Raw genomic sequence first — 25,885 nt, 5'->3', positions numbered from 1 at the left:
AAAATCAAAATAAGGAAATAGAATCTAGTCACATTAAATCTGGCAATGCTGAAGGAATTGGATTAGGAAACAAGGCACTAAAAGTACTGGACGAGTTTCACTGTTTGGAGCACTGAAATAACTGACAATGGTAGAATGGCAGTGACAAGAACAGTGTTTCTGAAGAGGAGAAATTTGTTAATCTTGAGTATAGATTTATGTGTTCGGAAGTCTTTTGTGAAGGGATTTGTCTGGAGTGTAGCCTTGTATGGAAGTGAAACATTGATGATCAACATCTCGGACGAGAAGAGAACAGAAGCTTTTGAAATGTGGTGCTACAGGAGAATGCTGAAGATTAGGTGGATAGATCATGTAACCAGTGAGGAGGTAATGAACAGATTTGGGGAGACAAGAAACTGGCATCACAACTTGATAAAAATAGGGATCAGTTGATAGGATTTTTTCTGAGAGATCAAAAGGCCACTAATTTACTATTGAAGGGAAGTGTGGAGGGTAAAAATTGTAGAGGGAAACCAAGATGCAGGTTACAGTAGTTATCCGGAGATGAAGACTCTTGTACAGGATATAAAGGAGCATGAAGAGCTGCATCAAATGAGTGTTTAAACGGAAGATGATGACAAAAACATTTTCTCCTGAGTTACATATACAATTTAAGCTAGAAGTAATTCCCACTATAATCTTTACAATAGCACTAGTCAAGGCTGCTAATGACTGATAATGTAAAACTTGAATTGTTCCCCATCTCTGAAAGCTCATCTTCATCATGGGATATACAGAACAGTGTTTGCCAATGATTGGGTGAGTTAATTACTCAAATCACTAAAGTTCACATTGCTTAATTGTAGTGCTTAATAGAATCATCAACTGAGTACAGATTCTAGGAAAATTGAAATATTTATTAAAAGATGTAATAAAGTTTTTAAACTTGGTAGGAGCTACAGTGTTGTTGCAGTGTTGTTAACAAGAGATGAGAATTTGTGCTTGGCTTGTGCCACCAGCAAAAAGTTAAGACTGAAACACGCAACATAAACGTTTCATGCTATTGAATATGAAATGGCCTTATGAATGGCATAAATTGACAGACTGTAATGGGTGAGGGAGTGTAACACTAAAGTTGGTGACATGGAAGGCAGAACAAAGGAATCTTGACCTCTAGAGAAGGATAGTAACTAGACAAAGGGGAAAATGCACAATATTTTTCCTTAGTGCTGCTTGAAAATTTTCCTTATTCTTGAACTTAGAAAGACACATCAGAAAAGAAGTGAAATGGATTAACACCGAAGTGCAACACACAAACAGTGCAACAGATAATGGGTAAATTGTTATTTTATAGGTTTCAAAACTGCGCACATGTATTTTCAGAATCCCCACGCCATGGAATCTGAATAATTGATGTGAAGACAAAGAAGTCATATAAACAGAGTAAGGATGGGAAGATAAAAAAGGAAACTGGAAGGGATGGTCATAAAGCTACATAAGTGGGGGAGATGTCTTAGTCAAAAGATGGACAGTGTGTGAACCTATATTAAGAGTACAGTGCTGTCAGCATCAGTTGAAATAATAATTTAAGTTATAAGCTGAAGCTCTGTGATTTGTAAGATTAATACATATATGCTCGTAGAAAATTAAAAGATGAATGCAAGATTTAGATGATCTCATTAACTGATAAAATCTACAAGTCTTGTAAGCAAAAGTGAGTTATACAACTGTACTGACATCCACACAATGCCTGATTGTGTGTACCTTGTACCACTGCCAATCATTCCTTTTTGCTTTCCACTCATGAATGAGGCAATGGAAAAATGACTCCATGCTTCTGCACAAGCTCAAATTTTATTATTTTTGCAGTCCTTACATGAAATGTAATTTAGTGGCAGTAGAATTTTTCTGCATTTTGAAGCAAATATTATTTCTCTAAACTTTTCAATAGTTTTTCATGAAAGATCATCATCTCTTCTCCAGGGATCTCATATTTGAACTGACTGAGCATTTCCATAATACTTGCATGTTGATTGAACCTATCAGTAACAAATGTAGCAGCAGTCATCTGAATTGCTCCACTGTCTGCCTTTATCTGATCTGATGGGGATTGCAAACATTCGAACAGTACTCAAGAATGGGTTGCACAGGTGGTCTAGTTAGTCTCCTTTATAGATTAGCAATATTTTCCCAGAATTTTGCCAATTAATCAAAGTTAAATTTTTGCTTTGCCTGCAAATGACCTTACGTGGACCTTGCATTTCATATTGCTTTGCAGCACTATGCTTAGATATTTAATAAGCATGACTGCACCAAGCAATGCACCACTAATAATGTATTCGAAGATTACAGGGTTATTTTTCCTACTCATCTTCATTAACTTAAGACGAAAGGATGTGGGTTTTAAGGGAGAGCGCGCGCGCGCGCGCGCACACACACACACACACACACACACACACACACACACACACACACATATCCATCCGCACATATACAGACACAAGCAGACATTTGTAAAGGCAAAGAGTTTGGGCAGAGATGTCAGTCGAGGCTGAAGTACAGAGGCAAAGATGTTGTTGAATGACAGGTGAGGTATGAGCGGCGGCAACTTGAAATTAGTGGAGGTTGAGGCCTGGTGGGTAACGGGAAGAGAGGATATACTGAAGGGCAAGTTCCCATCTCCGGAGTTCTGACAGGTTGGTGTTAGTGGGAAGTATCCAGATAACCCGGACGGTGTAACACTGTGCCAAGATGTGCTGGCCGTGCACCAAGGCATGTTTAGCCACAGGATGATCCTCATTACCAACAAACACTGTCTGCCTGTGTCCATTCATGCGAATGGACAGTTTGTTGCTGGTCATTCCCACATAGAAAGCTTCACAGTGTAGGCAGGTCAGTTGGTAAATCACATGGATGTCCACCTAACCTTCGTAACCTCTTGGTTCATCCCTATGAAATCCCCAAACCACCTTCCCTACCCTCTGGCTCCTACCCTTGTAACCGCCCCCGGTAAAACCTGTACCATGCACCCTCCCACCACCACCTACTCCAGTCCTGTAACCCGGAAGGTGTACACGATCAAAGGCAGAGCCACGTGTGAAAGCACCCACGTGATTTACCAACTGATCTGCCTACACTGTGAAGCTTTCTATGTGGGAATGACCAGCAACAAACTGTCCATTCGCATGAATGGACACAGGCAGACAGTGTTTGTTGGTAATGAGGATCACCCTGTGGCTAAACATGCCTTGGTGCACGGCCAGCACATCTTGGCACAGTGTTATACCGTCCGGTTATCTGGATACTTCCCACTAACACCAACCTGTCAGAACTCCGGAGATGGGAACTTGCCCTTCAGTATATCCTCTCTTCCCGTTACCCACCAGGCCTCAACCTCCACTAATTTCAAGTTGCCGCCACTCATACCTCACCTGTCATTCAACAACATCTCTGCCTCTGTACTTCCGCCTCGACTGACATCTCTGCCCAAACTCTCTGCTTTTACAAATGTCTGCTTGTGTCTGTATGTGTGTGTGTGTGTGTGTGTGTGTGTGTGTGCGCGCATTTTACAAATTTTGTTATTAAACCAAGTATATGTTTTCCATCCTTAATCAATACTTCTCCAGAATATTCTTTACAATCAGTTTCAACTTGGGCCATAATTCTTCATGTCAGTCATATTGGAACTAAGTGATGCCCATTCACTGTCTAAGTAGTGTGGTAACAACTGATTTCCTGCTCTCTCCAGCATAAAAACTCCCCCACTCTTCTTGATGGCATTATTAACTTCAGGAACTGTCATCACTTCAGTGACATGGTCACTAATCGCTGTCTCTGTACTGACTTTGTCGATAAGATCAACCTGTTTGTAGCTACAAGGTCTAAAATATTTCTAATATGTGTGACTTGTCTAACTACATATTCAAGATTGTTTTGGAAGAATATGTTAAGAACTACTTCACAAGATTGTCTATTCGTACCACCTACAATTCATCCATAGACATCCCAGTGGTACTAAAATTGCATGTCAGGGTACTTCAATGGTACTGAGTGTAGACTTTCTTAGAATTTGTCTGTAACTGTTACAGAGGGATCAGGTGACTGGTAACAACATCTGATGATTAACGTAAGGTCATTTATTCCAGTTACTCACAGCCAGATAACTTTACAGTCAGTTTAAATTTCATCCTAAATAAACATAATATTTTATCCGTTGCAATGTCCACTCCTCCTCATATAATATCTAACCTGTCTTTTTGATAAATGTCCCATGCCTCATTAAATATTTTGTAGTTTTATTCCTCAGGTTACATCCAACTCTTGGTTCTGAGCATAATTTGAGCATGACAGCTTTCCAGGAGGGTGGCAAATTCACAGGAATTGTTACAAATGCTGAGGCAATTTACTATTAAAGTTGTATATTCGAAATATTTTTACGTTGGATGCAGTCTGATTTCACTCTGTGTATCGACTGATGAGAATTCATCAGAGGACCTCAAACTATTGCCTAGTATAAAAAAAAGAAAAAGAAAACCTTGTGAATTCCATAAGTAGTGTTACCGAAGTAGTTGCTTCCTCTGTGTAATGCACTTCTGACCTATCTAGGAGAATTCTGCAATGCTCCACCCCATAAGGCACGTCCAGAAATCTTCAGCTAAGACCATTAAGGAATGATGGAGCCTCTGGTTGAGACATACCACTTGGCTCTAACCCGTAGGTCCCCAATCAGTTCTGGGTATGGTACTTCAAAGTGTAGGCTCAACATGCTTAACATTGGAGCTCCTGATAACTAGCAAACATCTCCACCTCTTGGCCTGCGTGGACACTCCTGAAGGAGCAGTCACTTGTACAGATGGAGGGAAATTTAGTGAAACCAGGCAGCCATTCCCCACTTTTCCCTTGCTGTCCCTAGCAACATGAAGAGTTACAACCTGCCACTCACACTGTGGTGAGTGCAGTTCCTTGACATCAGGTATACTGGAAGGTGCCTCATTAGCAGAGCCCACAGGCAAAACAAGTAGCCTGTGAGGTTTCGTGTGATGTGCTAGTCACCCCATCAATGGTACACCCCGAGGCAGAAGTCTGCAGATGCCAGACTGTGACCAAGAGCATCCTAAACTGCACTCCATCGATAATAGTTAGTTTTAATTTTATTTGATTTCCACATTAATAAGAATATTGATACTACAAAGATTTTGAGAAAACTGTAAGTGGAATCATTATGAAGCCAAATAAAGAAGAGGTGGAAGGAAAGAAGAAAGATTTGAGTTTATCTCCCGTCAACTACAAGGTCATTAGAGGAAGGATGGATAAATGGAAATTTGCAATGTCCTTTTTTTAAATGGGTAATACTGGTAGTTGTGATTTTGGGAAACCATAGGAAACCTTCATCTAGATGGGAACTGAAGTCCTGTATTCCCAAATATACTACCTCTCATGGTGCCCAAATGAAGGACTAGATACTGCAGACTATTCAATTCAGTTGATTCTGCCTTTTGAAAGAAGTTTTTCATGAAGTGGACATGGTATGATAGTGCATTCTTATCTGAAAGAGAAACTTATCACCAAAATATTGACTGTAGGACTGGACAGTAGTTTGGAAGATCCTGTTCCGATGCTGCACTGCCCTCAAATGATCCTCAATAGCTATGAGAGGTACCCAACATCCAAACATATCGGCTCCCATGCTGAATTTGTGGGACTAACTGTCTTAGATTTATTTTGATACCTGTCCACCTTCACATTCTTCTATGACAATCATCAAGCAACAGACAAATACACTTACGTTGGTAAAGAGAACCTGATACCATTGATCAAGAGTTCCATTCCAGATGTTCCCTCACCCACGTTCTTTGCTCACCATGGTGCTTGGTGACTTGGGACAAGAGTGTACTGTTGGTGATGGTCGCCTGGAGAACAAATCAATCATGTGATGGTTTCACACTTCTGGGACAAGCAGCCCTCTGTTTCCCCCAAAAAGGTAGCACAAAGCTCTGTCTGGGTAATTATGAGCCTTTATATGTAGCAGTGATCAACCACTGATGTTGAACTTGGGTGATCACTACAAGGCAGATTTTCAATGTTTTTGTGTCTCATGGTAGTGGTTGAATGTTTGAATGTGACTGCTATGAAGTATAACAATTTGGCTATGCTGACAATCCTCCTCGCTGTAAAATGACATTGTGTGCAAGACTTCTTGAATCATGTTGACAAACTGAATAGTATACATGAGCCTCATTGTAATATTCACAGCTGGAGACACAGCCCACTTTACTGAACTGCACTGACAATACTGGTTTGCTTTTACTGCTTTATGCAATTTACTCCTTTAGCAGTTTCCTGTAGTCAGGAGAGGGTTGAACATACAGGGTGTTTACACCAAAATGCCCTATTTTCAGTTCGCTCCCAACACAAATCAAATAAAATATTTTTTTAATGAGCAAATGATCGTTTGACTAAGTGTTACTGTAGTTATCTTTTGTAGTATTTAGTTTTTGGTTTTTATGCCACTGTCAAGTACAGTGCTAAAAGTTCTTAGACCATTAACATGTCATATCTGTTAAGGAAGTCCAAAGCATGTAAATGTGACTAACATGTGTCTTTAAGATGTAACTGTCAAAATCAAAATGAAATAAACGTATTTCTTTCTGAAGAAATAAGTTGTATGTCAACTTAAGTTAAAAAAATGCAGTATGAAACTGAAATACTTCCATGTGAGCCACTATGGTGACATGAAGAATATCTCAATTGTATTCAGTTCCCATTCAGGTCTACTGCAACATTTCTGGAGGGATGGTACTGATGACTTCCACAGTCCAAGTATGGAAGTCTAGAAGGTCCTGCACTGTAGTGGTGAACACCCTGTCCTTCATGTAGCCCCAGAGAGAGAAAAAAAAAAAAAAAAAAAAAAACCAATGGTGTGATGTCAGGAGAATCTGAAGGTGAATTCACAGTTCTGTCATGTCCATTTTAGCATCTTGGAAATATTCTATTCAGCATTTCCAGAACATCCAGTGAGAAGTGAAGTTGCACACCATCTTGTTGAAACCAAAGATTTGGTTGCAGGTCTCCAGAGGGTAAAGCAGACATCTCCAACATGTCTAGATACGTCATTCCTGTGACAAGCTCCTCAGCAAAGAAGGCTGGACCAGTTATCTTTTCGTGCATGAGGCCACACTGAAACATTCACTTTCATGCTATCTTGCTTATTTCACTGATACTGTGTGGATTCTGTGACCCCCAAATGCTTACACACAGACAGATCCAGTGGCATGAAATGTGGCCTTATGAGAAAACATTACACTTGGCAAGACAGCAGGAATCTGGTCCATTCGGTTAAGAATTTCAAATGCAGATCCATATACTCATTGGTTTCTTGTCTTCATGGCCTGCAGAATCTGCACTTTGTTTTGGTACAGAAGCAACAATTTTTTGAGGACCTTATCAATAATTGCACTGGTGTCTGAAATTCTTTCGCAGCTTGACAAATTGATTTGCATGGACCTCATTGGAATACTTGGTTGACATTCTCAACTTGTTTTTCAGAGAGAGGCTGACCTACCCCCCTCCCCCTCTTTGTCGCTTCAGAATGCTGCCAGTGTCCAGAAACTCCAAATGCCATGCTTTTTATCCTTTTTGTTTCAAGTGCTACTTTCTTGTAAACAGAATGAAACTGCCTTTGCAGCATAAAAATGGATTTCAACTCTTCTTCAAAAGCACAGTTTATGTCTTCTCCTGAACTGATGCCATTTTCACTTGGATGGACAATAGTGAAACAATGAAAATGCGCCAAATGACAAAAATTAAGCAGCAGCATTCAGTCCTTCTGCACCCAAGGGAAAAATTAAATCTGAAACAAAGAAAAAGATTTACTATTTGTAAACTGCATAAAAAAATAGGGCATTTTGGTGCAGACGCCCTATATTAACTTTGGGCTAAGTAGCAAGATAGAAAATTTGAAAAATTTGAGTATCAGCTGTCAGACCAACATGAATGCAGACAGAATAGTGTTACTGTTTAATTTTAATGATTTCAGCTGTTTCTCAATGCCACTGACACTAACATCTATATCATTCATCATTGCAGTGGTGCAAGAAGCAAACTGAGGCAGTAAACCTGTCTCTTCCATAACATAAATTTTCAAATGTTCATTTACTAATGAAGGTACAAATATACTTCCCTGGTTTACAATTTGTACCAGTGCAGAAATGAATTATATGGATATTAGTGGCAGTGAAACTGAGAATCAACTAAAATCATTGAAATGAAACTAGGCACCAGGGCCTGAAAGGAGATCCCTGCCAGATTTTGTACAGAATTTGTGGCTGATTAAGCTCCCATTTTAAGCACGATGTACCATAGATCCTTTAAACAAAAAACTGTGCACAATGCTTACATCTACAAGAAGGGTAACAGAAGTGATTCATAAAATTACCATTTAGTCTCATATGTTCTTGGTTCCTAAAACATATTCTGAGTACAAAAATATTGAGGTACCTTGAACAGAATGGCCTCCTCGATGGCAACCAGTGTGGATTCTGAAAACATTGATCAAACAAACTCAACTTTCACTTTTCTCACATGACATCTTGAAAGCCATGAATTGAGACAAATCAGATGGACTTCTGTAAAGCATTTGACTCAGTACCAAGCCAATCTTTATCAAGCAAAGTGTGATTATATGGGATATGGGACAAAATTTGTAACTGGATTCAGGATTCATTAGTAGGGAGGATGGAGCATGATATCTTGGATGAAGAGTCACTGATAGAAGTAGAAGTAGAGTCAGACATGCTCCAGGGAAGTGTCTTGGGATCCTTGTTGTTCGTGGTGTATAGTAATCACCAGGCAGACAATATTAACAGTAATTTGCAGATGATGCTTTTTTTTCAATAATAAAGCAGTCTGAAAAAATGCTGTAGAAGTATTCAACCAGACTTTGATAAGATTTCAAAGTGGTACAAATATTGCATGAAATGTACCCGAAGCATAAAATTATGCCACTGATAAAATGGAAAAATGTAGTATCAGATGATGATAATACCAATGATTCCCAGTTAGAATGAATCAACTCATTCAAATACCTGATATAACTATTTGTAGAGGTATTAAATGAAATAATTGCATTGGCTCAGTTATAGGTAAGGCAGGTGGCAGACCTTGTTTCATTGGTGGATACTGGGAAAATGCAGTCAGTCTACAATGGAGGTCGCTTTCAAAACACATGTGTGATCCATCCTAGAATATTGCTCAAATGTGTATGGGGACCATACAAAATAAGACTAACAGGTGATAATGACCTTGTACAAAGAAGGGTGACCTAAGTGGTCTCAGATTTGTTTGGATCACTGCAGCATGTCAGGGAAAGGTTGAAAAACTGAATTTGCTGACAGCCTATCCATAAAATTTCAAGGACCAGTATTAAGTGAAGAATCTTGAGATATTCTTCAGCCTTGTATGTATTGCTCCTGGAGGGATCTTGAGGACAAGATTAGACTAACTGCAGCAAGCGCAAAGGCATTTAAGAATTCATGGGAATAAACCCTGACTTGTAGTAATGTTATAAGCATCTTCTACCATGCACTTCACAATGATTTGTAGAGTATGTATGTCGTCATAGGTTTAGTTGTAGTGTGAACTGGCAGTGCTGGAGCATAAAACCACTGACAAAGTGTGAAGTGACTCACGCCTATTTTGGCACAGACAAACTTAAGTCCAATATAATGAAAAGGATAGTTGCTACTCATCATATAGCGGAGATGGTGAGTCGCAGCAACAAAAAGACTGTAAATAGGCAACAAACAAACACACACACACACACACACACACACACACACACACACACACACACACACACACACACACACACGTGTGACCACAGTCTCTGCCAGCTGAAGCCAGACTGCGAGCAGCAGCACATGATGGGAGAGACAAATGGTTAGTGGGGGTAAGGAGGAGGCTGGGTTGGGGAGGGATAGCAGGGTAGGGGTGGGGGACAGTAAAGTGTTGCTTGTGGGGGCAATGTTAGACAAGGTGGAGAGGGGGTAGAGCAGCTAGGTTCAGTCGAGAGGTTAGACAGAGGGCAGGGGAGAGGGCAGAGAGTAGCAGAAAAGGAGAGATATAAAATGACTAGGTGCGTTGTATAGTGCTGGAATGGGAACAGAGAAGGGGCTAAATGGGTAAGGACAATGACTTATGAAGATTGAGGCCAAGAGGGTTATGGGAACATAGGATATATTGCAGGGAGAGTTCCGACATGCGCAATTCAGAAAAGCTGGTGTTGGTGTGAAGGACCCATATGACACAGGCTGTGAAGCAGTCATTGAAATGAAGAATGACATGTTGGGCAGTGTGCTCAGCAACAAGGTGCTCCAACTGTTTCTTGGCCACAATTTGTCACTGGCCATTCATGTGGACAGACAGCTCGTTTGTCATACCCACATAGAATGCAGCGCAGTGGTTGCAGCGTAACTTGTAGATCAGGTTGCCCTGCCTTTTATGGGATAGGTGATGTTTGTGACTGGACAGGAGTAGGTGGTAATGGGAGGATGTATGGGACAAGTATTTCATCTAGGTCTATTACAAGGATATGAGCCATGAGGCAAGGGGTTGGGAGCAGGGGTTATGTAGGGATGGATGAGGATATTTGTTTAGGTTCGGTGGGTGGCGGGATAACGCTGTGGGAGGGGTGGGAAGGATACTGAATAGGACATTTCTCATTTCAGGGCATGGCAAGAGGTAGTCAAAACCCTGCTGAAGAATGTAATTCAGCTGCTCCAGTCCTGAGTGGTACTGAGTCACGAGGGGAATGCTCCTCTGTGGCCAGTTGGTGGGACTTTGGGAGATGGTGAGTGAATGGAAAGATAAGACATGGGAGATCTGTTTTTGTACAAGGTTGGGAAGGTAGTTATGGCCTGTGAAGGCCTCAGTGAAACCCTCAGTATATTTTGAGAGGAACTACTCATCACTACAGATACGATGACCGTGGATGGCTAGGCTGCATGGAATGGGTGGTAGCTGTTGAAGTGCAGGTATTGCTGGTGGTTGGTAGGTGTCATATGGACAGAGGTACTGGTGTAGCCATCTTTGAGGTGGAAGTCAACATCAAGGCTTGTTGGACTGAGTAGGACCAGGTGAAGTGAATAGGAGAGAGGATATTGGAGGTTCTGGAGGAATGTGGATAGGGTTTCCTCATCTTTGATCCAGATCATGCAGATGTCATCAATCTGAACCGGGTGAGGGGTTTGGGATTCTGGGTGCTTAGGAAGGACTGGTCTAGAAAGCCCTTGAATAGGTTGGCGTAGGGTGGTGCCATGTGGGTGCCCATAGCCGTACCCCACATAGGTAATGCTTTCAAACGTGAAGTAATTGTGGGTAAGGATATAGTTGGTCATGGCAACTAGGAAGGTGGTTTTTGGTTTGAAATCCATCAGGTGTCGGGAAAGGTAGTGTCTGTTAGCGGTAAGGCCAAGGGCATTAGGGACATTAGTGTAAAGGAAGGCGGCATCAATAGTGACGAGCAGGGCACCATAGTAAAGGAACAGGAACTGTGGAGAGTCAGCGGAGTAATTGGTCTGCATCTTTTATTTAGGAGGGTAGGTTGCAGGTAATAGGCTGAAAGTGTTGGCCTGTCAGAGCAGAGATTCTCTCAGTGGGACCACAGTAACTGGCCACAATGGGGCATCCTGGGAGGTTGGGGTTATGGATTTTAGGAAGCATGTAGAAGGTAGGAGTGCAGGGAGTGGTAGGGGTGAGGGGAGAGACTCTGGGGAGACATTCTGGGATGGGCCTAAGGATTTGAGGAGAGACTGGAGATCCTGCTGGATTTCTGGAACAGGATCACTGTGGCAGGGTTTGCAGGTGGACAAATCTGACAGCTGGTGGAGTCTTTCTGCCAGGTAATCCTTGTGGTTCAAAACAACAGTGGTGGAGCCTTTATCAGCAGATAGAGTTATAATGTCGGGATCAGTTTTTAGGTAGTGGATTGTGGTTACTTCTGTGGATTTAAGGTTAATTTGCATGTTGCGGAATTTGGGGAATGATGGTGAGTCAAGATTTGAAGTTAAGAAATTCTGGGAAGTTAATGGTGGATGATTTGGAGGCAGTGGGGGTGGATCAAGGTTGGATGGAGGAGTGAACAGAGTCAAGCAGGGTTCAATATTGGTCTCTGGTTGACTCTGGCTGGTAGGTTTGGTGGCGAAAAAGTATTTACACTGTAGGGTCTGAGAGAAGGAGAGGTGGTTTTGAAAAAGTACTGTATGATTGAATTTCGGAGTGGGGTAAAAGGTGAGGTCTTTAGAAAGGACTGATATTTCTGCTGGACTAAGGCTTTTGGAGGAAAGATTCATGACTGTGTTTCAGGTCTGTTTAGGTTCTCTATTCTGTCTGGTGGTGGGAGGAAGTGTTTGAGGGTGGGGTAAATGTGGTAGGTTTGCGAGACAGGGTTTGTCAGCTTATGAGGGGACGTGGGAAAGGTTTAGAGGTTGTTGTTGAAGTGGTGGATAGCTGTAGTCTAAGTCGGTAGTATGAAGTGAACAGAGTGGAGAGTTTTTTGAGGTAGCATTGTTCATGTTGCTCTAGTTCCTGGAGGGCGAGTATTTCAATGTGTGTTATGGGATCCAGGAATTTGGGTTGCATAGCAGGAGAATTTTATGGATGGAGAGGACTATGTTGATGAGGGTTGAGGACTTATGGAATCTGAAAAGATGGGGGTCATTGTAGAAGGAAGGGTGGCAGCCGGATATTGGTAATTTGATGGTAAGGCCATTTGGGGGTATTCCATGAGCCAAGCAACAATGCAAGAATGGTATGTGGGACTGGGTTCTGGCTAGGGGTAAAGAAACTTTTCTCTATTGAAGCAGAAGGATAAAAATGCGTAAAAAACGTAAGTAACTTAGAAATGCGTCCAAAAAAATCGGCAAAAATCCATCCAAACACATGGAAAAAATCATGAAAAGGATGAAATGGGTGAAATAATGAGAAACAAAATGAAATCTGAGGGAACAGGCCGATAGTGAAATTGGCGTGAAGACACAGTGAGATCAGAGAAAAAATAATTAAAAAGGTTGTAATGTCGGTTGCAGGTCTGTGGGTGGGTAAGTGTGAAGAAGGGGGACAGCTGATGTGACTAGATTAGGTGAAGTTAGTAGGTGTGAACTGGAATAGAGAGAGGAGGAGAAGGAGTGGGGGTTGGGGAGGGATTGGTAGGAAGAGATACACGTTTGCGTGGTAGAGGAAAGGTATGGGAAATAAGCGAAAATACCCAAGAGTGACACTGGAAGAATGATCAATTTGAAGGTCCCTTCTCACTTCCACAAGCAGCACTTTGCATTCCCCTACAAGTACTCTGCTATCCATCCCCCCCCCCTCCACCCCCTCCCCCCCCAACCTTCTCTTAGCCTCCACCTCCCAGTTGCCTCTCCCATCATGCTCGCAGTCTGGCTTTAGTAGCCAGAGACTGTGGTCGTGTGTGTGTGTGTGTGTGTGTTTTGTCCATTGTTGACAAAGGCCTTGTTGGGCAACAGCATCTCCGCTATATGGTGAGTAGCAACTATCCTCTTCATAATATTGTTACAGTTCATTCTGGATTTTCCATTGTTTGAAATTGAAGCCCAGATAGAAACTGAAAAGTAAGGTGGTTATAATGAATATAAAGCTTCAACTCTTCTTCATCGGAGTGTAATTACACAAAACCAAACAATAGTTTACAATTAAGTCTCTGAAAAAAGAGAAAAAATATAAGTCCGATAGACTGTCTGACATGGAAAACTGAACCCTATTTTCAAGAGTCATTGTACTAGTTGATGAAGAACTGAATGTGTAAGTACACAACACTGTATTGGGCCAAACCCAAAGTCCAAGAGGCCCGCACTGCAGAGGCCAAGTCTTGGTGTAGCTTGAGGACAGTTGCAGGGTGCTCTGTCTCACACTGGGAGCTAAAGTTCCTGGTTGCTGGGCTGATGTCAGTTGACAGGTTGTGGGATGACTCGAAGAGAGCTTCTGATTGAGTAACAGTGGTAGTAGTTGGCTTAATTGCCCAGATAATTTGTCCGTAGAGAATTGCAGTAGCAGTGTTTGCCAAAATCCCTGTGACTTGTGGCATAGGCCACACCTACGGTGTAGTGCTGTTATGCTGGGGGGCTAAGAGCCCTGACATATGACTGAAACATGAAAATTACTTGATTGGCAAGTGTGCTATGGTTAATCCGTAAATGACATCTTCAGTTTCAATTGTGCAGAGACTCTTTTTCTCTGCTTGCTACATCATTTCAACAGATATGATTCTTTGAGAGGAGTAAAACCTTCTGTTTTCAAATGAGAAAGAATTTGGAGGTTGCTGCTAACAAGAAACATATGAACTAGTGAACAGATGACGAGTCTAGAGTATTTTGATGTCACAAAGTGAGAGTCAAATTGAATGGCTGCACGTAATGATGGGGAACTGGAATAAAATTGTTTCACTGGAAGTTAATGTTAGAGTGACAGAAAAAGTGGTTTTAAAATGTTTCAATAATGAGTTGTGGCAGGAATGAGCCAAAGATTTTGAAAAGGAGACTGTGTGGGAGTAAGATTTTGAGTTGAAAATGCAGATACATGATAAAGGCATTGAATATATGATGAATCACTTTTTAGAAGAAAAAAAGAGGAAATTCCATTTCTGTTTACCTTATATTAGTAATTTCATATTTGATGTAGCATTAATAAATGTAAATGTATTATCATAAAGTTGCTATGTATGATGTTTTCCATAAACATTAAAGAGGATGTATAAATGTTGACAGTTTTTGAATCATTTAGTTTTTACATGTTTTCTACACTGTTGCAGTACTCTTGCAGCATTTCGTAAAGCAAACATTACCTGCCTGCTTAGTATAGAAAGGAGCTCACGGGAAGAGCTCCTTGGGGACTCTTCAGAAGAAGCAAGTTTGAGACACAGGTAAGTGCTGTGATTTGCTCTCTAATCCGGATAAAACTTTATTACTAACAGGAATATGATATGATATATATATTTCTTTCATTTTTATAGGCAAAGAAAAGATAAAGAAAGTCTGGTAAAACTGTCGACAGATGTAACAGAACAACTTCTTTCTATCAGCCGTGCATTGGCTGAAACAACAAAACATAGTGCAGAGACGTTGGATACATTAGGTATGTGCATTCAGTAATATCATAAACTTCTCCCTTATCTCCACATTGACAGATCTTTTTCATTGATAGTTGAGAATGTAATCAATACCCAGGTTCTGGTATTTGTTCAAATTACATGAACTAAAGCAAGTGAAGAATTTATTCTATTGTTATTTCAAATTGCTTGCTCAGAACTAAGCATGCTATGTTTGGGCTGCATCAGATGCTGGTCTAGTATTCAGTTTCAAGAAGGCTCATATCGCAACTTTATACCCCTCACTCCGATTTCCCCATAGCATTCCTAAATCTGTTTACAAGAATGCCAAGATGACCCTGTCACTGGTGCCTTCTGAACTAATTGTCATTACTGTTGAGACATTAAAACTTTAACAAACTGAAAAGAGTTCACCAACCTATGAACCTGATTGATTTTCACATAGACTGTTGTTGTGGTATCTGAAGCAATTTTGTAAGTATGACTTGTCACAATTGCAATACTGGAATAACGTACATTCTAGGTGGCCCACTTCAGTGGTGCTTATCTTTAAATTGCTTCTGCCCTCAGTAATGACTCTATAATGACATTTGCAGCTAATCTTAAGTGTTTGACTGACAAGTTGCTCTAAGTGCTCTTTAATGATTCATGTTTTGGGCTTTTAACACTTATAATGATAGAGGCTGTTGTATATTTTAAAGATTCATTGTAGTTTCTGGCAACGAGTTCAACTGAGACTTACCTGACACAGAGAAGAATCTGAAGGCAAGGTCTCTACAGCAGTTAGGGGATATTAGTGACAGGACACATGAAAAGAGAAAGAGCGAACAGCACTTGTGTTATCCCAGCTTGATTATGGATGCACAATCAGCATATCTGCAAGACGAAGTTACATAGAACTATGAGATGAATTATCTCTTGAGGTAATTAGTGTTGCTTCGGGGGCATAAGCACTTTTTTCCCCAGCCTCTGTGTTGTGGTTGCTATGTCACCAGTGCACATAAAGCAGTAACTTGTGATATGGAGTGAGAAATGTGCAAGATGTTTTCTAGTCCTTAAAATTTCGGGCATGCAGCCACACAAATAAAATTTCCTCCACTGATATTTCGACCGCATATTGTCCAGCCATCCTCAGAGTGAGTCACAAGATTGACGACAAGATGCCAAGCATGGCCTTATATGCTCCACTGCGGCAGTACTGTGCATGCGGGTCACAGATGCTGGTCGGCAGGAAAGAAATACTCTTACACATGCGCCGCCTGTGGCGAAGTATTACAGACATTCGATTTGCTTATTGATGTATGATTGATGGCGGTGACACCATGATGACTTCTCTGCAGTTTAAATATCTATAGTTTAAATATCAGTGGAGGAAATTTTATTTGCGTGGCTGCATGCCTGAAATTTAATGGACTGTTCATTATGCTGCAAGTAGTTGAAAATGCACAAAATGTTTTATGTATGAAAGTGTCAGTATTTTGTACATCTGCTTAATTGCCTGGATTTGAGAATATAGCCAGAGACAGCTCAGTTTTTAAGCTCTATTTTGTATCTTTCACCAGTTTTCATGTCTGAAGAAATACCGGCGAAAGAAAGGGACTACATATAGCTTCATGCCTGAAATCTCAATGAATATTCAGTAAGACAGAAAGACATGAACTTCCTTAATCATTGTTTGCTGATCAATAGAAGAGTGCAGCAATTATTTCTTCTGAACAATGTAGTAATGTGTGATTTGTGACAAGAACAGATTTTTAGAAGTGGCTGTGGTGAATACCAGTGTTTTACACCATGGTCAGATAAATCAACATATTGGCTTCTCAGGAAGCCCAGAAACTCCCAGATTTGACAAAATTCAAAATTAATGATCAATGAATGAAGTTTTCAGATCTTAAGTTTGTTCAGATTGTGTCAGGTCCCCACCAACAAACTTTGAGTGACAATGCATTGCTTAAAAAGGGTAATTTTTTCTTAAGGAACATACATCTACAGCTGTACTCTGCAAACCACAGTGAAGTGCATGGCAGAGATTACATCCCTTTGTACCAATTATTAGGACTTTCTCTCATTCCATTCGCATACAGAGCACAGGAAGAATGATCGCTTAAATGCCTCTGTGCATGCTGTAATTGTTCTAATCTTGCCTTTGTGATCACTGTGGAAGCAATAGGTCGGGGGTTGTAATATATTCCTAGATTAATTGCTTAACGTTTGTTCTAGAAACTTTCTAAGTATGTTTTCACGGGATACTTTGTGTCTCTGTGAGTGTCTGTAAGTTCAGTTCTTTCAGCATGTTCGTGATATTCTCCCATTGGTAGAATGAACTTGTGAACATTCATGCTGCCCTTCTTTCAATCTGTTCAGTATCACCTCTTTGTCCTATTTGGTATGGATTCCACACACATCAGGATTACTCTACAATGTATCACACAGGTGTTTTGTATGCAATCTCCATTGTGGATTGATTGCATTTCCCTAGTATTCTTCCAATGAACAGTGGTGTGCCAGCTGCTTTACCTGTGACTGGGACTACAATGATAAGCCAAAGCTTTATGACCATGCTGCTTTACCTGTGACTGGGACTACAATGATAAGCCAAAGCATTATGACCACTGGCCAGCTGAGCAGACATGGACAGGGGATCAATCTAGTGAAGATATGGGCTGCCAATGAGGAAATCCATTGAGATAAGGGACTTTGATGTTACGTGATCTGATTAACTGTGCTTCATGAACTGACATTCCATTTATCACAGGGTTGGTATGTATTTGTTCAACTTGTGCTTGTTGTCTGAGTACATTACCGTATATATTAGTGTACTACTGTCTTGAACTTATTGAGTAGGGAAATTTGTAACTCACACTAAACCATGTATGGCTAATAACATTTTTAGATGACTAGATTCTCCATTTATGGAGGGTGCTGATACTGCAACTGTATGTTCAATTAATGAAAAGCTGCTCCAGTTGATACTAAGAACTTCATTAAGTCCGCAACCATTTGCAACCTTTACGTCAGGCTATTTTCAAGTGGGTCTGAAACTGCCATTGTGAGTGCGTGATATGATGGCCATATAAATATTTTACTTAATAGGAGATGAAAAATGAAGTTTAGATATATACAGTAGAAGTATGCAGGGTGCATCAGTAAAGTTTGTTGAATGCTCTCAGAAAATAAAGGAAACAATAGTTACAAATAAAATATCTTTACTGACCTTCAAAAAAGCACCATTGGCTACAACATACTTCTGACTTCAATCGTAAAGCTGTTTGTTAACTGCCAGCAACTGTTTGTTGTGGAATCGCTTGAAGCACCTGTGTAAAGCATTGTTGGATATCCACATCATTACAGGAGATGAGTCCTGGTGCTACCATTATGATCTGGAGATCAAGTGACAGCTAGAGGCATGATGTTCATTGTCTTCTCCTCCTCCATTGGGTAGAAATTCATGATGGCTCAAGCCCGCGGTGTCAAAAAAGGCAATCATTCTCTTAATTGCGGATTTTGTCAGCCATCTTTTCTTGCGGGAGGAAAGCTGAAGAATAATGACAAACACACACAGCAGACACTTTTTGGACAGGTGAATGTTGCAGTGAAAATCAAACAAGGAAGAATAAGGTGGACTGGTCATGTACAGATAATGCCGGAAACTCTGAGTGTTCAGAGTATGTTTATAGGAAAGTCTGAGGGGAGAAGAAGAGTAAGACCCAGGAAAATATGTCTTGAAGATATGGTAGGGACCTCAAAGCAGTGGGAATCAGGAAGTGGAGGAGTAAAGAAATTGACAGATCAATGATCCTTTCTTTCTGCCTGATAAATAGCACAATAAGGCATCAAAAATTTTCATGAAAATTTCCTAATTCCCCTCTGACGATATGTATAATGTAACAGTAACAAATGTTATATTGTGCAAATATTAACTAACAAGCACATGCTTCCATACCTTGGTCTGTACAAAATTTATTTGTCAATGTTTTTGAATTTACATTCATTTTTTATGAAATTGACTCCCTCCTTTATTCATTCTGGATTTATACTAATACACAGCTAATTTGTAACCGCATTCCTTAAGCTTTTCTGGCTACTGAATTCTTAAAAATAAACTGTGAAATCATGTATATTTTTGTCTGCTTAATCCTCTAATGACTCACAAAGACTGGGTTTTTTGTGCTAATGGACCCCCCACCCCCCTTATGCTTTCTGCCAATAGATCTGCTAACTTGCCTATCAGGTGTGGACCATGAGAAATACATTCCAATACTTCCTATAGCAACCACTGGAACAGCACCGACCAGGATCCTGTCTAGTCTTTTTGTTTACTACATTTATAACAAAGTCAACCCATGACTAGTCACTATGCCACAGGACCTCTACAAAATGCACACTTGTGCAGTGGCAATTCATGTTTTGTCCAAGTCTCCTCCAGTACTTTATGTTTATAGCCAGGCTGTTTCCAGCTCGCCCAACTACCAGAACCTGACCAAGATTGCCAACATCCCTACATATTTTTCCTGCATTTGCCATTACCTGATTAAGACTAGTACTTGGTTTACAAAACTTGTGATCTGGTATCGTTAACGTAATTTTTTCTGTCACTGCTGGCTTACACCCCCGTGGCTACCTTGCAACAAAACTCTTAGTTTCCTGTTCTGTTTATCTCGTGACTTCTTTGAAAGATGTCTAGCCAAGTTTTCCTGCACTATGATTAATCCAGGTGAGTATTGAGCCTCTTCCATTTCTAATTCTAGTAGAGGTGAAATCTATTGGTTAACTACATTTTGGATTTGCTAACAAGGTTTTTGCTTGTCTGCCCTTTGCTTGCCTCCATTTCCTGTTCAGTGTTTTCCTGATTTTTCTGGCTTAATCAACAATTTCATGGAAGAGAGCCTTATTGAGTACCCCTTTGTCTTTCCCACAGTATGCCCAATGAAACTACAATCTAAATTTTTTGCAAAACACACTCAGTTTAGCTAACTGTGGCAACATAAATCTTTAACATGGGAGTTGATGTAATAGTAACAATAGATACAATGAAATATAAAATCATGTGATGATTTGAAAATGTTTATCAGGTGTAAATGTTGTTGTCACAGTCTAGTCATAGAGATGGGCTGATGTCACCCTCACTCATATGCATTTACAGAATTACTGTGGTAACTGAAAGTGTGATGCTGGTAGTGCATGCACTTCAGAACACTGCATTTTAGCAGTGTGTGTTATTTTACCATGCAAAGAAACAATATCATATAAATGGGTGCCTGTCTTATATCTGATTCCAAAATAAATTTCATACTGATCTTAAAATTTGCTCTGTTACCAAAACTTCTACACAAGTCTTTGGTTGAAGGTTTGAATATGTTGGAGAGTTGATGGCTAAATGTATAAGCTTTATAGGGTTGCATATTTTACCCACCCTTATCACTCGATATTCTGTATAGGTGCTATCAACTTTGCTGTCTTATGCACAATAAAATGGTTCATCATCATCATTGCTAAATGTGTTGGACTATGAAAATTAAGAACAGTGTATTATTAAGGAAACAAATTACTTGTTGATTGATGTATGGGATAAGTGTTGAAATGATCGAAGAAAACCTGTTTTCAAGAAGTATCGGTTATTATACAAGAATGTTGTGAAAGTCTGCTGTTGCTGTTATTTTCTGAATTGGAATAACATGAGAGTACAATTAAACTAGGTAGTATGTAAAATAGTGGAAGTGCTTTTCTGCTTTTGATAGAAGACAAATTAATCTTTCCATAAATTATGTACTTATTAACAGGTATGAGACCATCTGCACTTTTATTGTGCATATAAAATGAATAAAAAATGACATCTAACTTGATCACCTTTCATTTTCAGCCACATCATCATCTGTGGTGCACAGTACACATGAAGAACTTCACACGTTGGGTAGTGTTATAAACCAGTCTGGGAAGCTACTATCTAAATATGGTCAAAGAGAATTTACCGACAAAATTTTAATATTTTTTGCATTTGGATTTTTTGTCGCTTGTGCAGTATATGTTGTTTTAAAGAGGTTATTTTGAGTGTCCTGTGTACAAAGCTTTTTTAAAAAATTCTATTGTTGAGAAAAATTTTCCTTTCTTTATGTGTAACTTTTATTTGTAAATAAATTGAACATAAAAACTTGTACCATAATGTGCCTCTGATCTGTTGATTGATTTGAAAGAAGTTGGGGCAAGAAACACTTGTTGTCAATTGTGTAGTTTCCATTCAGTCTCTCTGATTTTGCCGCTAGTGACATAAATTTTCACAAAATGCAAGTGCAACTGCTTCATCAGGCTGTGATGAAAAATCTCAACTGAAATGCAATAACCCTGAAAATGATACTACTTTTGCTCTATAACATGTACAGGTAAATAAAAAAATGAAGTACAGTTAGTTGAAAAACTTTTGTTCATAAAATACACATGACATAATATTTGTAATCTACAGGGTGATTGTAATTAAAGCCAGTTTCAGAACACTGTAAAAAGTGAACCACTGCTTAGAACATCAAATTTGAACAGAATATTATCAAAGAAGGGGGAAATGTTATGGGGGGGGGGTGGGGGGAACTTAATAAAAATCTTACCAGTAGATGGCACTGTATGCATAAAAATGTGTAAAATAAAGGATGTGGGGTACATGGCTGTTCTTCAGTTTGCATTTGAGATGCTTGATATAACTGTCTCAATGCAGGATCACCAGATGCTGGTAAAGCTCTTCTACAAGAATGGTGACTGTGTGCCAACAACTCTGCAGAAGTTCTGGACACTCAAGGCTATGAAAAAGGGTGTTGGTCCAATGTGTGCCAAGGGTCTGGAGAAAATGATTACAAAATTTGAAAAGCACAGGTTCTTTTGAAGTGCTGTGTTGCAGAGGAAGGTAAACAGTTGATCTGATGTCAGTAGATGATGTGGCCACAGCACTGCAGTGCACATGGAATTGCCTCAACGTTGGACATGTCTGTGACCACAGTGCAAAAAAATCCTACAAAACATCTTGCATTGCTATCCATACAAAATTACTCATGTTCAGGAGTTGCCTCATTCTGAGCTGCCAGGAAACAAACGTTTGCTCTAGAATTTCTCGATTGCATGTAACTGGACAATGAATGGTCATGGAACATTCATGGACAGATGAAGTCCATTTCTGCTTCCAAGTACATGTCAGTACTCAGAATTGCAGAATGTAGGCAATGGAAAATTCACCCACACACCAACCGGTACTGCTTTATACTGCAAAAGTAACTGTGTAGTGTGGGTTGACAGCATCATTTACTGTAAGGCCTCAGGAGGTGGGTCCTGCTGATGCTGTTTCCTTTACTGTCACTGGTAAACGCTATGAGAGCCTTTTGCACACCAACATTATTCATACCCTTCAACAACGTGGCTGTGAGAATAGGATCATTTTTACACAAGATGGCACTACTTTGCACATTGCACAATGAAGCATCTGCTGCAGAGGCATTTTGGAAATGCTAGAATTACCAGCCATCATTTCTCTACAGCTTGGCCATCTGGATCACCTAATCTAAATTCATGTGACTTCTGGCTGTTTGGCTATCTGGAAGATGCTGTGTACAGTGCTCTGATTACAAACATAGTTGAATTGAAGCACATGTTGCACAACACATTCTCTCACATTCCTGAGACAGTCAGATCTGTTGTGGAACTTGCCGTGTTTCAACTTCATCTTGTGGCAGAAAACAGTATTCAACATGCCGTGTACCACCCTCAGGAGAATTAAAGACAAATTTTGTTTTTGCTGTTTATGAGGTTTCTGGCCTCAGGACCATTAAAAACTGAAGTCATTGTTGTTTTGTACATGGTTTTTGACCTCGGGACAGTTAAAAACTGATTTTTCCTGTCTGACTTGCTATGACCTTGCTGCAGTGGATAGGTTCACCTAACCAACTGTGCCACAACTGTTGAACACCAAACTTGTGCAGTCATGCATATTCCACAGTATGGTTGGTTTAACGTGCAGCTTGCACTATAGCTGTCATATTACAATTCATGTGTCATTCATAGCTGAACCCATTTACAGTATGATGCTTATTGGTGCCATCTAGTGGTAAAATTTCCATGAAAATTTTTTGTTTGCGTAACATTTACCCCTTCTTTGATAATATTAAGTTCAAATTTGATGTTATTGTGAGAAGCATTTCTTTTCTTACAGTGTTTTGAAACTGGAACTTTAATTATAATCAGCCTGTACTCCTCACAACCTCCAAAGGCCAAACTGTATCACATAATGTCAAAGAATATTAAACATATAGATACTGACATAACAGCAGGCTGCTTAGAAATTTGGTAGTAATAAATTACTAGAGAGCTTGAAATAGCAAAATTAACATGCCAAAATTAATTTAGTTAAAAGTATCTTGTTGGCTCTCCGCAACCAATGTGCTCCAGTATGTACAGTCCAAGTGAGAAGAGCTTCAGATCTGGGCCTCACAGAGTTGCATTAAATGGTGAATTATAGAGATGCTGCTCACAGTCGTTTAAAGTTGAATTTGATGCCAACATTCTATGAAGATGCAGAAAGTTGCATAACAAGGTAAATATATATGTTCACCATGGCAAAATCAACTGTGCTCATTCTGTTGTGGCATCAGTATGAACCTAGCGATTTTGTGGAAGAATCTCTGTAATATGAAAGTTTTGAACAGAATGAAACTAGGACTCAGCTCTAATGACAACCATTGTTCTGTCTTAAGATGCACACAGAATATAGGCGTGAAATTAAACATTAGGAAATTCTAGGTACTCGAATAATGTATGGGAATGCAGCCAAGTGAAGTCTTTTGGCATTTGTCAAAGGTGTCATTCAGCTGCATTCCTATAAGTTTTTTAAACATTTTATACACCAGGAGGATCTCGGGTTTCAGATTCTAGATAATTTTCATATCTCATTCTGAACACTTGGGGTAAAGGTTTGTGAATGACAGCTGCTCAGTAACTACTGAGACATTTGCAATAATAAATTGAGGAACAAACAATGATAGCTTACACAGTAATACATTTGGACTTTTCCATCAAAACATAAGAAGGTTGTTCAATAAGGTAAAATGAGCTTCACAAATCAATACACGACATTGAAAAATCTAAAGAAATTCCTACATGTGGAGGTCTGAAGTCCCATAGATTCAGCAGGGTCACTTAAATGGATAAAAGTTAGTATCCCATCACTGTAGGCATGATGTGAGAAAAGAGGGAGTGGCTATATACAAAAAAAGTGGAATATGAAGTCCTAGACCATAGATGTCAGTCAACACTGCATTTGAACACCTGTCTGAGTGCTGTAGTTCAAGTAATGGACTTGGAAACATACGAGATAGTGATTCTGACTCCTATAGGCCCCCAGCAAGAAATCTTCATTAAGCAGTTTGGTTTGACACCACAGTAACACTTCTAACAATAATAAGAGAACATAGCAAAGCATCAGTTTATAATTTATTTTTGAATTCACCTGTTTTTAATGAAATAGATTGGAACACTACAATAAATGGTTTATTTGACCATGATGGTAGCAATAACATATCCACATCAAGTAAGTTTAACTAAGAATGGAAAATGAAAATTTCACCAAATTGTAAATATGGACTCATTTAAACTACTCAAAGAGAATTTACAGGCTGAAATATGGGAAGAAGTTTACCAAAGAACACAAAGCATATGATACATTTATTATAACAATGAGAACCTGGTTTTTCTTTAGAGGTGGCCATGAGCATTTACAGTGAGGAAAAAAAAGTTGAACACCTACATGGCAGTAGCAGTGAGCAAATCATACAAAATTAAAATCAGTGGCTGCTAAATTCAATGAATTCTTCATAACAGTAGCTGTAAATATGGAAACAAAAAAAAAATCTTTCATTGAAAGTATCCAGTAAACCTACTTAGACCAATAATACATTTGCCACCTCAAGATATCAATTTTGCCAACTTCCAGTTAGGGAGATCATAAAAATCATTAGATGACTAAAAAGAAGTAACTTCTCTGGCTGTGATTACATTGCAGCCAATGTACTAAAATCATGTGCCGACTTGATAGTGCCACTCGTCGATGAGTCAAGGAGTATTTCCTGAAAGACTGAAGTATGCAGAAACAACACTAATGTGTGAAAGTGGAGATAAGCAATTGATATCTAATTATAAACAGATCTCACTCATTTGTGCATTGTCATAAATTTTTGAGAAGATAGCCTACAGTAGAATATTGAACCATCTTTCTGAAAATAACCGTTTAACAGCAGCTCAGTATGGCATCAGTCAAGGCTTTCCTACTGAGAAAGCAACAAATGATCACGTAAACTCAATTTTAGTGGAAATAAATGGCAGAAATCAGTCTGTTGGCATTTTCTGTCATCTTTGACTGTGTACAATGTAAAATTCTGCTAGGGAAACTACAATGGTATGGCATCCTTTGCGTGGATGGAGCTGTATATTAACAATAAAAAAATGTAGACCTACATTAGCAAATGATACAAAAGGTATAAGGTTAAACCAATAGTGGGGAAACAAAATATGTTGTAGTGCATGTTTGGTGCTTGATTGGCTCCTCTTCTTGGCCTAGATAAATGATTTATTGGGGACATTTGAGGAACCTTTAAAAACTCTTAATGTTTGTGGGGGGGTGACCCAAGTTTAGTGATAAAAGGTCCAAATGCATCCATACCAGAAAAAGATGGAGTGAGCTTACACCTGGTTCGCAGCTAACACCTTTACCCTTGATTTTACAAAAAAAGCATATTAAGCAATTCCAAACAAAAATAA

General features: G+C 39.6%; 1 protein-coding gene across 2 annotated transcripts in view; it reads left to right on the top strand.

Moving 5' to 3' along the window:
- LOC126253135 (vesicle transport protein SEC20) overlaps nucleotides 1-21,468 on the top strand; it is a 33,373-nt gene extending 11,905 nt beyond the window's left edge. Inside the window, exons 3-5 of one of the 2 annotated variants that reach the window (XM_049954277.1) lie at nucleotides 14,804-14,914; nucleotides 15,005-15,126; nucleotides 20,961-21,468. In XM_049954277.1, coding sequence (XP_049810234.1) covers nucleotides 14,804-14,914; nucleotides 15,005-15,126; nucleotides 20,961-21,148 — 421 coding nt within the window. In that variant the 3' untranslated portion in view covers nucleotides 21,149-21,468. The remainder of the gene's footprint in view (nucleotides 1-14,803; nucleotides 14,915-15,004; nucleotides 15,127-20,960) is intronic. The other variant, XM_049954275.1, reaches the window with a different exon arrangement.
- Nucleotides 21,469-25,885: the final 4,417 nt, after the last annotated feature.

Source organism: Schistocerca nitens, chromosome 4, assembly GCF_023898315.1.
Source record: "Schistocerca nitens isolate TAMUIC-IGC-003100 chromosome 4, iqSchNite1.1, whole genome shotgun sequence".
Classification (NCBI taxonomy): domain Eukaryota; kingdom Metazoa; phylum Arthropoda; class Insecta; order Orthoptera; family Acrididae; genus Schistocerca; species Schistocerca nitens.
Note: the sequence above shows the minus strand (reverse complement) of the source record. Positions and strands in the feature narration are given on the sequence as shown.